Genomic DNA, 17,020 nt, shown 5'->3' with positions numbered 1-17,020 from the left:
GTCCCTGTTTGTGATTGGTCAAATGTTGCTAACCCCGCCCGTTTCACATGAACGCGCTCTGAGCTGGAGAGAGATTGAGTTGATAACCAGCGTCGTAGGACCGCTTAGCTAGATCTCGTTTGTTGGGTTAGTTAAGATAAATCAAACATATCCAGGGTCTGTTGAACTGGCTTCGTAGTACAGGGCACAGGTGGCTGCATAGCAGCGCTAATGTCAAAGACACAAACATTATACATTACATTTTTCTTTTACCAGAATGATTAGCCTTCCCTAGCCTACAGTACCCGCCGCCCCTGGTTTTAGGGTTCGAACCCTGTAGGAAATGTAGGATGTAGAAGCTGAACCTCGTTTCACATACTCTCATGGACAAGTATGGGCTTCTCTTTGACAGAAGGGGTTTTGTTTCCTTAGCCCGGATCTATTTTGTCTTGAAGAGGATCAGTGCTGCAGCAATGATATCCACTGTGCGTCCTCCACACAGTCCTTGAGCTGATTTGAGGAGGTTTCTCAGGAAAATGAGCCACAGTTTAATTTCACTCCCTTGAACACAAGAGGAATATAATGAGACTCAAAGAGAGCATGATGATTACTGCTACAGAATTCTACTTGCACAGTGCCGTCCCAAATTACAAATCTTCCAAAGTTAGCACTTCTACCTTTTTGAATGTCTTTCTACAACAAATCTGAAATCCATCAAATAGGTGTTGGGGTTCAAAGTCTAGCTTTGCTGGATTGATGAGGCTTTTGAAATTGTCAATCCGAGGCCAATTGGTGAACTTGGCTGGTGTCACCTGTTGTGTAATCTGCTGTGTAATGTTATGCAAGGTGAGCTGGCAGGGGATCAAGGGTAAACCGTGCTGTGATACTGTGAGTCTGGGCTCATCTGCGCCGGGGTGAATATTATTTAAAGCCTTTGTTTTGAATAAAGCAAGAAGACAAAAGCGATAATTCTTGTTTATGGTGGTGGTTATAGGCCATTGCCTGGGAGAATTCATGTGATTTATATATTTGTGTAATTTGCATGGAGAAAGTCTTTGTCTTCTAAATTGCTATAGTCAAGGTTTCTTTAATACTGCTGTGAATTATGACATTAGTAATGATATATTTGTGTTATCATTGTGCTTTAAAGCAAAACAAAACGTTGTTTTTGCCGCTTCGCAGCTGATAATGAACGGCACGGCAGCAGTCTATGGTTCCAGCTTATGGTTGTTTCACTCTGGCACACAGAAAAACATGTGAGTAATACCAGGGTAATTTCCCTGCCGCTGAGAGATGGAGCTTTCAAAGCATCACAGAGTCTTGAGAGCTATCTCACTGTGTCTCTCTCAGGTTTATTTCCTTCTGTCCATCTGCAGCTCTGTGTTTCATCCACAGGTCATCTTTGATACGTCTCGCACAAAGAACCTGCTGTATGCTGCTGTATGCTCATGTCCTATCTTTTAGTAATATAAAAACCCTGGAGGTAAACCGTTTTTATACAGAATCAAAATGATGTGATGTATTTTATTTCCACCAGAGAAAACACAAATTACACAAATACAAGAAAATACAGAAATACTTCATTTTTGTTGTAATTTAAGAGGACATATTGTGCACATTTTCAGGTTCATAATTGTGTTTTTGTGCCTCTACTGTGACATGTTTACAGTTGCGAACCGTGTCTATCACAACTGGACTTTCTGTAGACACGCACACCTGCGCCGCCGTTATAATGTCCGTCTTTTCACTGAATTGTCGTCTTGAAAAGGGTACTCGCAACAATTCCGGAACAACATCATCTTCACCTGTTGCCATTTCAGCCTTAAAAACAATAAAACGGCATGAATTGCTTCGTCGCATTCATCTATCCTCTGTCTCGAGCCAGTTAACTAGCGGGCCTTCTAGAATACCCTGGAACCGAGGGAAACTCTGAAAGAATACGCCCATTGGCTACAAATCAATATATGATTGGTTGATCAAACTGTCAGTCCAAACGTACGCTCTCATTCAGTGCAACGGCCAGGGCATTCTATCAAGGATGTAGAATACCTTGTTGAAGGATATTCTACCCAGAGACCCAGAACAAGATCTGATTGGTTGCTTTCTTTTCTAACACAAAACCACTGAAATGCGTAGTGCATGGTCCGAGAAGGACAAACAGTACAGTCGCTGGTTTATTTATGTCTGTATAGGCCGTTGTTGTGAGTGTGGACGGTCGGAGCATATATAACGTTAGCTTAGCCAAGCTCCATTTAGACAACACACATTTTAAAAGTCTGCCGTCTGTCTGCAGACTTGTCAAAGCATTAATTCATGGTTTTTACTAACCGGTATCAGTATGTTGTTACTTCGGCATAATTTTGAAACGTGTATTACAATTAAATCACGGTCAAATATGTTCATCTTGTTGTAGTTGTAGCCCCCTTGCCAGCGATTCTCTCTCTAGTTTAGCATACTCAGCCTGGTTGTTCCTGGCCCTAGAACCACGATTTTATGGGGCTAGAAAAACAGTGAATTAGGACCCGCTAGCCGGTACTAGGCCAAGTGGAAACGCAACCAAAAACGGGCCCCGCACGGCTCGGCCCGCTTAAAGCGAGCTACCCGCTGCAGTGGAAACGCGCCATAATATTACAGATCAACAACACAGATACGATTCTCATTTATTCATTTTATATACATTTTATTTATATAATTAAATCGATTTTTTGTTTGTTTTATCTGAGTGTTCCAGGGTATTCTCTGAATACCTTGAAGGCCCTGATGGTTCGCCACTGCATGTTTACATGCTTCAATGTAATTCAGGGAATAATTGAGTGAATACACGTCTTAAACTAAATGAAAAACAGTGACAAGCTTTCTAAACAGATTTTAATAGTCTTGTAAAATAAAATGTTCTCCAAACATTTTATTTTTTTATTTTTCCAGCTTTCCACTTTAAATGTTGCCTACAGACAAATGTTACCCAAGCATAAAATGCATAGCCAATACACACAGTTATTTTATTCTATTTAAGTGCACTTTTTTACTTTGAAGAAAAGCTTCAAACCTGAGGCTGAAGATCAACCGAGACAAGCTAATACAAATACATTCAAATTCATTAAATCAGTGTCTCTGTGTTTATACCTGTACTTGGTCATCTATTCATCCTCACCTTGTATTTCTGCTTCAGGTGTGCAGTGCGGCCATGCTGAGGTAGCAGCAGCCTGCAGGTCAGGATGTCTGCTGAAGAAGAGGAGCGGCTGAATGGGAGGAAGAGGGAGATGGAGGTCTGCTACATCACTGATGGAGACGATGACAACGACGGAGATGATGAAGATGAGTGGATACCTGGTGAGTCAGAATGGTAGTTTATGACCAAATAATCGCTGTGACTAAGGTTGCAATTGAAAGATGTGTGGAGTAATTTATGTTTGAAATAAGTGCTGATGAGCCTAGCAGAAATATGAGCACTCCAAATAACAATTGACACACTAAATGCCTAAATCTGAAATAATGTGAGCATTGATTATATCCATACAACCCTACAAAACAAAGGTTTATGGGTAAAAAGACTGACGCTGTCAACTGACGAGGATAATAGGACAAATCTAGGAAACTTGCCACAGTTTGGCTTCAATTATCATTTCATTCTTTACTTGCAACACTAACTAAAGCTTCTAATATCTCATCTGCCTAAAATATTAAACTGCATTTAGAGACACTTATAGACCAGACAAGCTCTCCACATGAACCTTTTGATCTCCTCTAAACTCCCTCGTCTCCTCTCATTTCTTCTGTTGCCAGTTTGCGTTGCATAACGCAGTGAATCATCATTGTTGTGTTAGATGCTGAGTCGTCTGTGGGCCTCAGTGTGTGTGTAGGAGGTGAAATGTAACTTTAGTTGGATACCTTTAATGACGTCAGTGTTTGGATGACTTTCACATCATTACCCGTAGAGAGGAGCTTAGTATTTACAGTTTCTTAGATTTAAATGAAAGATTAAAGGAGGGGGTGCAGCACGATCTGAGAGCACCTTGGTAACTCGTCGCATCACATTTCATAAACTTAACTTACCATAGTAACGCTCTTTACACACTCAGACTGCTTTTTCAGGTGATTTGCTTTATATAAACATCTCATGCTCTGAAGTAATTAACTGTCAATGCATAAAGCTAAAAGTGAGTTTAACTGCAGAGGCGTTTAATATCAACTCTTTTTCTCATACTTCTATCTTTATGAGGACCAACTTGAGTTTTAAGACCTTCCTCCCAGAACTTTCTGTGAGGTTTTTTTCACTGCGCTCCATGCCAGCAATCTGATACATCAGGGCCTTTCTGAAACGCCTGTGTTTAATCCGTATCATAATAACATCACTATGTGTGACGAAGGTAACTTCGTCACTATGGACTGACTGCTTCAGGCCGAGTAATTGTGTGCACCTGGTGTCCTGTGTTGTCTCCTCCCCCCCTCACCTGTGTCTTGTTGTGCTGATTAGTGTGTGTATTTAGGCTCTGTTTCCCTGTCTGTTGGGAGGCTGGTAGTGTTTTTGAGATCTTTGTGGCTGCAGGATGGGTGGAAGGAGAACAGCAAGATTGAGGCTGTGAACTTTGTGCCCAGGATTTTAATAAATGCCCACGTCAGGTTATATTTTTGGACGTTCTGCCTCTGCCTCCTTGCTTGGTCTGGGCCGCTCAACGGTCAGCTTCACACTATGTAACACTCTTTTACTGGCTCGTACTTTAACACATTGTACGTGATATGCTAGGCGGGGTACATCTTGTGCTCTTTTGGTGAGTTCAGATCCTTTACTTGACTTATGGAACCAAAAGCACTTGTGACACTGACTAGAGCAGAAGATTAAGCTGATACGATTAGTCAATATTTCACGTTGTCTGACAAAGTCCTAACCGCCTATCACAGAGACACAACTATTTGTACTCAATCATGCGGCAGTCTTCTATAAGCAGGGGTGCACATAACTTTTTTGCCCTGGTTCTCAAAGGAGCACCTGGAGATGTTGCTTGGTGCTCATCCTTAAAATTAAATACACTGTAACTTTTGAGGGGGTCTTGACTTTATTTGCCAGACACATGCGCTGAACACACATGCAGAGGTGAACACAGAACACACATGCAGAGGTGAACACAGAACACACATGCAGATGTGAACACAAGACAACATTAGCACGACCAGTAATCCTACAAGCTGTCATCACTACCCTCCTGACTGTTCTCCTCACTGTCTTCCTCTCTGTCAGACATGGTAGCTGATGATGTAGGCCTACTTCTTCCTCTCTGGTTGAGTCTGCGATTAGCTGCTGGTTTTGGGTCGAAAGTCTGTGTTGTCATCTTAGACAAGTGGATGTAATCAAATAAGTATGTGAACATAACCAATAACCTACCATAGCCAAAAACAAATGAATGTAACTTATTTGTATTGTTGTTGTTCATTCATATCTTATTTTACCTTAACATTTATGCATTTTTTTTTATCTTTCCAGTTTTAAACTATATGTCTGGTTTACTGTCTTATAGTATACATTGGAATGATTTCAAACCTGTTTATCCCAATAATTATAAAGGAGTGCCTTGGAAATATGTGTTTACATAACTTGTGATCAAAACGTTTGAGACCCACTGAGATAACTTAGACTAAAGTGAACTATCTAAACACTCAGAGTCCTTTACCTCACTGAGCTGTAGTTATCAGCCTCTCAGTCTGACTGGAGAGGACTCTCCCTCCACATTATTGTAGAAACATCTTCTTCTTATATCCGTTAGAGCTGCTAGCACCAGATGCTAATAACAACAGCGCCGGAACCGTTGCACCCTCCCTCGATCCCACGCTCACTCGCACTTTGGCTGTGAGCTGCGGGTGCCAGATAAGCCAACATCCCCCATTTTCATCACTTACAGCGCCCATCATACAGGGCAAATGAAACGTGTAACCGGGGTGAAAAGGGTGTTACATTTACTTAATTATGAATGTTGTTACATCAAGGCCGAAAATTAGGATGAGCCCCAACGGTCAAAAAATTGTTTTTCCCTCCCAGAGCTGCCAGCGCAGCGCCTCCCCGGATCTGGCGCCCTAGGTGAACATCTATTACGCCAGTGCTACGGAGCCGACCCTGAGTTCATATGCAACTCGCAAATATCTTTCTCTCTCTCCTCTCTTCTCTCTCCTCTCTTCTCTCTCCTCTCTTCTCTCTTCTCCCTTCTCTCTCTCCTCTCTCTCTCTCAATGTTGGTACGCAAATGCGCCTTTTTTCAAATTACCCACTTCCATTATAGGGGCCCCACTATGCTTTATTGGGTTTTCGCTTTCCTTTAGTGTGTTATTTTTGTCTGCATGTAAACTGCCTGAAACGCCTCCATAGTGACATCACTACGTAACACTTGCCCTCCTATTGGCCAGCACTCCAACACATTGTGCACATGATAGGCTAAGGGACAGAGGGTGAAAAGAGGTGCTGCAGCACAGGCAGTATGAGAATAATAAAGAGATTTTTGAACATTGAAGCATGGAGACATGTCACAGTAGAGCAGGGGTGTCCAAACTACGGCCCGGGGGCCAAATGCGGCCCGAAGTATAATGAAATATGGCCCGCAAATTTAACTTTTGCTTGTCTTGTAGTTCTTAAATATGTAAATGTATGTAGATGTACAAAATCTAAGTTGATAAGAAAAAAGCCCAATAACTTATCATCATAACAAGCTTGAAATAGACCCGTCTCCTGTTTTAAGGAATGAGCTGCCAACAAGATAAATGAAACCCTATGGAGAGCTGGGATGAAGGCTGTTTCTTCTTTAAGCATATTGAAGTAACAAGCATCATTTACCTACATTTGATTAATTTAGCCAACTTATAACTTAATTTATGAGGCAATATACCTAATCTCTAGTGAGTGGCCCAGCCCTTCGTATATTTTTCTGTATGTGGCCCTAAGTGAAAAAAGTGTGGACACCCCTGCTGTAAAGGAACGAAACACAAATATGACCTGGAAAATGAGCATTATATGTCCTCTTTAAGAGTCTGGTCACCAGAGGTTGCGTTAACCGAATATTTTCCGTCTATGATGGATTTTATTTAACAATGATGGAAAAATCAGAAAGCCGTCCGTCATTTTGACAGATTAGAACAACTCCGAACAGCGCCAACGTTTCCCCGCAGCGGGGCTCCGGTATTATGTCGTGTTATGCATGCCAAAAGGAAATGATATCTGATATATAATGACAGCTTTACGCTGTGCACGTTCCCGCGAGGTGCTGTGGGCATGCATAACACGGCTCTAACAGTATGGGTAATAATCAGGGCTGCACATAACTGGTGCGCAGGTGCGCCGGGTCATTTGAAAAAAGGCGCATTTGTGCACCAAAATTGAGAGAGGGAGAGAGAGAAGGGAGGAGAGAGGAGAGAGAGAAATAAATATATTTGCGAGTTGCATATGAACTCAGGGTCAGTCCGTAGCACTGGTGTTATAGATGTTCGCCTAGGGTGCCAGATCTGTGGAGGCGCTGCGCTGGCAGTTCTGGGAGGGAAAAAAACATTTTTGACCGTTGGTGCTCATCCTAATTTTCGGCCTTGATGTAACAACATTCATAATTAAGTAATTGTAACACCCTTTTCACCCAGGTTACACATTTCATTTGCCCTGTACGCTGGGCGCTGTAAGTGATGAAAATGGGGGATGTTGGCCAGGGACGTGCACAGGTACGGGCTAATGTTGCCCGGGCAACGGCCCGTTTCGCCTTTTTGGCTGACCTGCCCCTCTGGAGAGTGAGGTTTTTTGTGGTCGAATCAACATGATAAGCCACAATTAGTATTGTAGTGTCTCGCTGCGGGAAAACCATGGATGTATAATAAAACACACCAGCTTCATTTTTCTTCTACTACTTCTTCTTCTCCTTCTTCTTACATGTAATTGCCCGCGACATTTTGAATAAAGAACTTGTTTCAGTGTGAACTCATTCCACAGTATGACCACAAAAGTGTTTTAAACCAGCTATACCTACGATTTTATTATTTATGTTCTATATCGCTAAGTGTGTGATTACACATGTTACGTATTATAGCCATGATTATAACCTATATATTGTTGAACTTTCCTGTCGGCTCCCAGACCGTGGTTGAGGAAACAGGGGGGATGACTCTCTGTCGTCTCCCAGCCAGGGCAGAAGCAACACGCTTCGGGTTCAATAACCCACTTTATAAAATGACTGGAGAGAGGCGAGCTCTTCTTGGGAGTTCGTTGCATTTATTTTGCTCTTCTGTTTCACAAGATACATCACAGACCTATGCTTTTTCCTGCTGCCTCGTTTCATTTCCAGAAAACATACACCGCTCGCTCACTCTCGCTCTACCATACCCCACACCCACATGCACGCGCCACACCCCTCTCTTAAAGGGGTAGCGATCTCGCTCTGCATGACCCTAATGTCATAACAATATCATATTTATTATACTGTATTGGTGCCGGTGCGTTAAGACCACCTCCAGTGTCGGATTTTGGAAAATGGATTTTGAGTTTTCTCATGGCGGGACTTTACTTCCTCTTGACACCGTCGGTTATTTACAAAAAAACACCTACATATATTTGTTTTTGTGCTTCTGTCTTTCTGTGTCTTTCCATCTGCTCCGTAAACTCCTATTAAACATCCATGGTAAACTCCCTAAACGGGCCGCTCGCTCTCTTCTCTTGATCAACCTCTCACAGGAGAACACTTCACTGCCCCGCTTCATTTAGGATTGCTGCCATGTCTCTACTTTAGTTTGACCATCTCTGTTATTAAGTTATGGAATACTAAATAAATAAGTAATTAGATACCTTACCGTTACTGCGCTCATAAAGAATGATAAGAATAAGAATAATGCGTATTGAACTGGTTTCATTAATTAGTGAGTTTATTTAAGGTAATTATAGAAGCCCTATGTTATCAGTAGCCTATGCCTGCACAGCAGTTATAATGGTCAAACTACATTGAATTGTCCCCATTTTTTCTTTAGTTACTAACATTAGATATTTTAATGAGATATGGACCGCAAAACAAAACATGTCCCTGGTTTTCATTTTAAAAATCAAGTCACCGAATGTAAGTAGTCGCCTTAGCTTATTTTGTTATGAGATGTTGATGTGAATTACTGTTCAAATTAGTTAATGTAATAATCGTTTTGGTCTTATATTTTTTTTCGGGCTGGGAGGCCCTTTTTCCAGTTTAGAGCAATAGCCCCTCCAAATGTCTGTGCACGTCCCTGATGTTGGCTTATCTGGCGCCCGCAGCTCACAGCCAAAATGCGAGTGAGCGAGGGAGAGAGGGAGGGTGCACCGATACGCGTTGTTGTTATTAGAATCTGGTGCTAGCTGCTCTAACGGATATAAGAAGAAGATGTTTCTACAATAATGTGGAGGGAGAGTCCTCTCCAGTCAGACTGAGAGGCTGATACTACAGCTCAGTGAGGTAAAGGACTCCGAGTGTTTAGATAGTTCACTTTAGTCTAAGTTCAAACGGTTTGGTCACAATTTATGTAAACACATATTTCCAAGGCACTCCTTTATAATTATTGGGATAAACAGGTTTTAAATCATTCTAATGTATACTATAGGACAGTAACCAAAAATATCCTTTAAAACTGGAGATAAAAAAAATGCATAAATAAATGTTAAGGTAAAATAAGATATGAACAACACAAATAAAATAAGTTACATTAATTTGTTATTGGCTATGGTAGGTTATTGGTTATGTTCACATACTTATTTGATTACATCCACTTGTCTAAGATGACAACAGAGACTTTCGACCCAAACCCAGCTGTTGACTTGTGGATGCAAGCAGCTAATCGCAGACTCAACCAGAGAGAAAGAAGTAGGCCTACATCATCAGCTACCATGTCTGACAGAGAGGAAGACAGTGAGGAGAACAGTCAGGAGGGTAGTGATGACAGCTTGTAGGATTACTGGTCGTGCTAATGTTGTCTTGTGTTCGCCTCTGCATGTGTGTTCTGTGTTCACCTCTGCATGTGTGTTCAGTGCCGTGTGTCTGGCAAATAAAGTCAAGACCCCCTCAAAAGTTACGGTTTATTTCATTTTAAGGATGAGCACCAAGCAACATCTCCAGGTGCTCCTTTGAGAACCAGGGCAAAAAAGTTATGTGCACCCCTGGTAATAATGGATTTTGACGGAAATGTTGCGATCCTGTCCGTCAAAATGACGGGCAGCTAAAAAGTCTAGCGCAACCTCTGTTGGTCACCCTCAATTCGATTGATCTAGAACATGTTGAATGCTGTATTTGGCTTCTTTTGTAGAGCCTCAAGTCATGGTTAATAGGTTGTTTTTCTGCAGTATAGATACATGCATAGATCTATTAGTGCTTCCTGTGGAATCACTTATATGTAAGTGGCCAAAACATAGTTGTGTAAAGTGTTCTGCCTATAGAGAACTATGAGTCAGCATTACATAACCCTTTAATGTAGCAGATTGCCTGATATGTTCAGGCCTAGGGAACACAGCCCTGTGAACCTGTGAAGAACTCTTGACACACACACACACACACACACACACACACACACACACACACACACACACACTCTCCCGGTCGGTACATGTTGTCCTAATTACAGCAGCAGTAGCCTGTTTGATGCTACAGTATATGTGGGTAATGCTGGTGTTATTTAGGCTCTGTGTGCGAGAGACATAAATGATGTGCCATTAATCATCTGACAAAAAGGAGTTCCGGTCCTCCTGCTTTCTTGCTTAATGTTCAGGCTTATAAAACATTTGTATCAAAACAAGTTGTGCCACTCTTTGTGCAACTGACCCAGAGGCGACAGACACCCCTAAGGCTGCAGGAGTGGGGTTGTGAGGTTGCTGGTTTGATTCCCTTAGTGTGGAAAAGTCCTGGTAAGAGGGAACAAGTGATGGTGGTGCAAGTTTACCCTGTCGATTTTTATCAGAATTGACAAATACGTACAATACACATAGTATTTTACTTATGTGTATACTTACTTACTCTAAAATGTCTCAACATCCAAAATCTGTTGTTGAGCACAGGAGACAAACAGTTACTGCAGTTTCTTAAATTAAGTTTCGGTTTGGCAGCTACATTTAAAACCTTCAAAAAAAAAGTCTGATGGAGAAAAAATAAGTTTACATGTTTATCTTCCTCCATTTGCAAATCTATTTTGCTTTGTTGACATCGTCAGCCCCCCCGCCGTCTCATTATCCTATGGTTTCCATGACAACTGTCACCAGGAAGCTGACCCCCACCGAGTTGTGACCGTTTCCTTTTCGAGGATCGACATCCCCCATTTGTTTCGTTCACTCATTTTTTTCTTCTGATCTTCAATGGCTTACCTCCATTCCTCTACATTTAACCGTTATTTTCTTTCTTTTTCTAAATACTCTATTGTTAATTGTGTCTTCACGTACGTCAATATTATTTTAAATGTTTGCCTGTACGGAACTTTATAGGGCTTTCCAGCGGATTTAAGCTATGTTATCATCTCTTCCTCTGCTCTCTGTCCTTTTGTGTTTTACCTTCACTTTGAAAACTCAAATGTCTTGTTGCCATTCCATAGAGAGAAAATAGGAAAGAGATGTGATTTTATAGAGCAGAAAATAGTAGAATATGAGAACATAGCCAGTTAAAATGTGTAAGGTTTGAAGCTTTATGAGCACAAGAATAACACTCTCGCAGCACTGAAGAAAAACAGTTGTGAACACATTTATTGTATGATTATTACAGATTACAATATGTGCATGAGATTCTGTCACATTGTTGCTATAGTTATTCCAAAAGCGATTAACTCTTACATTTCTTAAAAGATTTCACCCTGGTGGTCGTGAACACTCTGCATCTGGAAACATTTTTTGAAATTATCTGACGCACATGGAGCTGTGCTTTATATGTTTTTGGTTGTATCTTTTTGCGGCTGAAGGTCAGGTCAATATTGTGTTTGCTTGTGAGTGTTGGGTTTTCTCTGAAAACAAGTTTTAGGTTGTCATGGTGACCACTTGCATCACATAACACTCATGTATGAAATAACATGTGGCTAAGTTAATATTTATAGAAGTCATTTGAATTAAGATTGTATAAAAGGCAGTTTTCTTATTAGAGCCAACTGTTGGATCTGTGTTGTTTAGGTTTTACAGTTTCCCCTCTGCCATCATGCTTTCCTCATTCAGAAATAATTCTGTAGCACTTCACTGAAATGTAAAGTCAATAAAGAACCTTCGTTTTTAGCTATTTCTGAAGCACAGACATGTATCGGGATGTCTGTTCTGGGTCAAGTGTGTGTGTTTGTGTGTGAACAGATTGAGGTGTGTGTGTGCTACATGTTATTGAGCTCAGATGAGGCTGCCATGAGGTTTAGTCACATCTCTCATAAGACCCACACACACACACACTCGCTGCCTCCAGAGAGCGGGAGAGTAATAGTCTGTTAATTAGCCTGTTGCTCCCCCGCCTGTGTGTAGGCGTGGGTACGCAGAGTACACTCTCACTCTGGAAAGAAAAACAGGTAAACATGTTTCCTCCCACGAATGTTACTGACCAACCCCAGGTAGTGCCTTTTTGAAATAATTGATTGTTAGCGTACTACATGTCTACGTCCAACCTTATATGAACAAAGGTAGTGTGGAATAAACATCTTAACAACAAAGCAGAGGAGCATCATGGTCTTAATAATGTTTAGCAATACAAAGAAATGTCACGGGGAAGGAAACTTTCAGCCAGTGAAGCATTTGACAGCTAAAGGTACAGAAAGTTTTCCTTGGAGGTAGAGACCAAACCTTGAGTATGTGTTGTACTTAGATTTGTGACATTAGAGGTAAAAAACGCATACAATTGAATAGGTATGTTGCTATTGGTCAGCTGAATGTGTAAATAAAAGCAACTTTCTATAATCAAAGAAGAAAGAAAATAGACTACTAAAGGCACTGAAAGTTTTCTTTGGAGGTGGAGACCAAACCTTGAGTATGTGTTGTACTTAGATTTGTGAAATTCATTCAGATCTTTAAATATGTTGGTTTATGTCAGCTTAATAGAAATAACACCTTTCTGTGAACAAAGATGAGACACAAACTCCAACACTGCATTTTTAAATGGTGTTAAGTTTGGTGTTACCTCTCTTCAGATAGACATGTCTCTCTTGGATGTCACGTCGGTAATGAAGATGTATATTTTTCCCTGGGCCTGTTTCTAAAAGTTTACCTGAAAATCAGTTCTGAAATTGATGTGATTGGATCAGAGAAGCATGAATGTGTGCGACCTGATTAAGGGCTGCACCAGCTGGTCTACATACTGACTGCCAGATCATTGTGAGTGTTTGTGTGTCTCTTTGGACGAAAGCATCAGTAAATAATATCTAATAACAACTTAATGTAATAATTGAGTAACTCATCACTTAAACCACCTCTCTACAAACTGAGCTACTCCAGAGAAACAGGTTAGGGTTATATTCACATCACTCATGTGGAGTCCCACTCATGTGATTGACAGGAGTTTAATATAATCAGATAGTGGTGAGCCCTTTTTAACAACGTTCAGGAGTGGAGAATATCTGAGTGGGTGAGAGTTTCGTCAGATATCATCTTTACAAACCTAAACCCCTGAATATTAGTCTAAAATCATTTCGATTTAATATGCATTTATTTACGCTGCAATGTCATCATTCTCAACAAATCTCAGGCTTTTGTAGCAGTTTAGTATAAACAAAATACTTATCAATAATAGGCATGTATCTCAAAATCATCTCTCAAAATTATATTTTATAACATGGCTGTCTGTGGTGGGTGGTATGGTTATCCCAAAATATAGCCAAAATATTATGGTCACTTTTAGGTATGGAAAATGCGCAGGGTCATCTGAACCTCTGATTAACACAAGACAACATAAACCAAAAGTCCTTTTAGGTGCTTATTTTAAATCTGCATGAGATCTACTAAATATCTTTTGTTTACTTAACCATTAAAGTCAGCAGTAAATGTAAACCAGAGGTCTGGTGTTGCTTCTTACGTGACTAAAACTATGTTGATGGATTATACTTCCTCTATCTTAAAACAAAATGTGATTTGTGTTATACTGAGTGTATACAAATGAATACCATAACTGTTTCATAACTAAACAATAGAAATAGAAGCGATGGAGTACAATATACCTGTGCACACCTTCACACCTGTCAGGTGACACAGTCGGATGCCATGTTGCTCTGATGGCAGCATGTGTCCCTTCATTTCAAAAGCAGCAGCATATGTGATGTGTTTATTATCAGCTGCAAGTACACAGAGGTGTTATGGTCTGATGCTGCATTACAGGGGATGGATCTAATTGTTGGTGTTTAAGCCTTTGAATCTGCACACTGCAGGATACACTCGATGATGAAGCTTCAGGTGGAAACTCAGTTAGTGATACGTCTTTATTACTTTGGCCAAGGAAGTGTTTGTGTTTAGTCAGCAGGATTACAGATATTAATGAAACTTTTTTGGAAGGTTGTAGCATAGGCCAAGGACCAAACCCATTACATTTATTTTAAAGGGGCCCTATTATACTCATTTTCAGGTTTCATATTTGTATTTAGTGACTCTACTGTGACATGTCTCCATGCTTTAATGTTCAAAAAGATCTTTATTCTTCTCATACTGCCTGTGCTGCAGAACCTCTTCTCACCCTCTGTCTGAGAGCCCAGTCTGCTCTGATTTATTAGCTGATCGACTCTGTTGTGATTGGTCAACTGCTTAGAGATGTCCCGCACCCTAAGCCTATCGTGGACATTGTGTTGCAGCGCTAGCCAATAGAAGCGCTAGGGTTACTTATTGATGTCACCAGATTGCAGAAGTAAACAAAGGAGTCCAATGGAGGCGATTCAGGCAGTCCGGAGTGTGTGGGAGAGAAACTCCCTCTGGCGGGAACGTTGGGAGTTTAGCTTTTGCAGACCATTTACATGCACAACAACTTATATAACACGCTACAGGAAAGGGAAAACTCCAAAAAGCATAGTAGGGCCCCTTTAATGGAAGTGGGTTTCTAAAAGACTGCCACATGAGAACCAATAGTTGTTTCTCTGTGATTAGCGGTTAGGGCTTTGTCAGACAATGTAAAATATTGACTTAATCTCCTGCTCTAGTCAGTGTCACAAGTGCTTTTTGTCTCATAAGTCAAGTAAAGGGCCTGAACTCTTCTCAAGCATAGCACAAAAGTACAATTGTGAACCAAAATGCTATCCCTCTCACTTTTTATTGGTCAAAGTAGGTTACAGTGTTTCCCACAGAATTTGATTCTATTTGTGGGGGCACCGCACAAAAAAAGAAAAGCCAAAGGTCCCTTAACCTATTCGGGTGGCCCACGCATCCACCCCCCCCCTCAAATAACAAAATACATGTGAGTTCATGGCTACTGTAGCAGACAACTTCTTGTTGCTCTGTGTTGCGTTGTTAATGAGTGAAACACACCGGAGTTGAGGATCTGTGGGGTTTATTCTCCCAAAAATGTAATTTACAATTTAGGCATTTAGCAGACGCCTTATTCCAAAGCGACTTACAATGACCAATTACAGGGACATTCTCCCTGGAGTAACCGAGGGCTAAGTGCCTTACTCAAGGGCAAGTGGTGTTCCAGGCAGGATTTGAACTCGCAACCTTCCGATCATCAGCCCACCTCACTATCCATTAGACCACCACCAAAAAATAAATAAATAAATAATCTTTTTAATTTTTTTAATTTTTTTATGATATCCATTTGTGGCGGACCATATTTATTTGTGGCGGCCCGCCACAAATAAATATGGCCCGCCACAAATAAATATGGCCCGCCACAAATAAATATGGCCCGCCACAAATAAATCAATGTATGGGAAACACTGGGTTATGTAAACAGTGAAATGTGAGCCTTCCTTCCACATAGGAGGAGGCATGGCTGGATACCAGAACTGTTGTGTGTGTGTGTGTGTGTGTGTGTGTGTGTGTGGTGTGTTGTGTGTGTGTGTGTGGTGTGTGGTGTGTGTGTGTGTGTGGTGTGTGTGTGTGTGTGTGGTGTGTGTGTGTGTGGTGTGTGTGTGTGTGTGTGTGTGTGTGTGTGTGTGTGGTGTGTGTGTGTGTGTGTGTGTGTGTGTGTGTGTGTGTGTGTGTGTGTGTGTGTGTGTGTATGTGTGTGTGTGTGTGTGTGTGTGTGTGTGTGTGTGTGTGTGTGTGTGTGTGTCCAGTCCTCCGCTCCACATTGCTGCTGTCACCGCCTCCTCTTATCTCCTCCCCCACCTCAGTATTTCTCATTCCGCTTACCCCTCCCCCGAGCTCCACAGTAATGTAGGTTACTGTATGTAGCCATGTGAGACTGGGCTCTCACGTGTGTGTGTCCACACCACCAACAAGGGTTTAATGGGGTCTTCAGGTTAACAGGATTGTTCTGAAATTAGTGATCCCCCTTGTTATCACTCATTTCTTAGTTCCTGGTTTTTTTGTATCGGTGACTTCATCATTTCATTGGTTACGTTTTACTATAGTTTACCATTTATTTCCCCTCTTTTATGCATTTATTTCTACCTTTCTTTATTGCTCACCTGGCTCTTTTCTACATCTTCATCTCACCTATCATGTATATAATTTTCTGGGATTTATTATTCTCCCCATTTCCTCTCCCAACTTTAGCATTGATGGTTTCCGCATTATGATGTTGCTGAAATGAACCGTCTACTGCAATTTCAGTGTTTATGATGTGTTTATTACCATTTACGATGTGTAATACCATCATGTGAAGCCAAACAAGAGTCTTTGAATTGTGTATGCTGGGAGTATAAAGTAGTATCATATGACTTTATTTATCCTTGTTCCCCCGTCTTTCTTATCCTCCCCTCCCAATATATTTCATTTTCAACATTGGATATTACATTAAAAGCTTCACACAGATAAGTTTATTACTTTTACTGCACAACTCTGTCAACACATATTACTACGCACTATAGTTTAAAATTGAATATAATTGATATGAGTGCCTCAAGTTTTTCTGTGCATCTTCATATTTTGATAATAGCTGATTTTGGCAGGTTGAAATCATGATCTCTTTTGTGTATTCCTCCTC

General features: G+C 41.0%; 1 protein-coding gene across 1 annotated transcript in view; it reads left to right on the top strand.

The window, feature by feature from the left end:
• LOC117541769 (helicase ARIP4-like) overlaps positions 1-17,020 on the top strand; it is a 97,124-nt gene that overhangs the window by 27,129 nt on the left and 52,975 nt on the right. The window contains 1 exon segment of the mRNA XM_034208945.1: positions 3,149-3,309. Coding sequence (XP_034064836.1) covers positions 3,195-3,309 — 115 coding nt within the window. The 5' untranslated portion in view covers positions 3,149-3,194.

Source organism: Gymnodraco acuticeps, unplaced genomic scaffold (genome assembly GCF_902827175.1).
Source record: "Gymnodraco acuticeps unplaced genomic scaffold, fGymAcu1.1, whole genome shotgun sequence".
In the NCBI taxonomy this organism is placed as follows: Eukaryota; Metazoa; Chordata; class Actinopteri; order Perciformes; family Bathydraconidae; genus Gymnodraco; species Gymnodraco acuticeps.
This window is presented reverse-complemented; position numbering and strand designations above follow the sequence as displayed.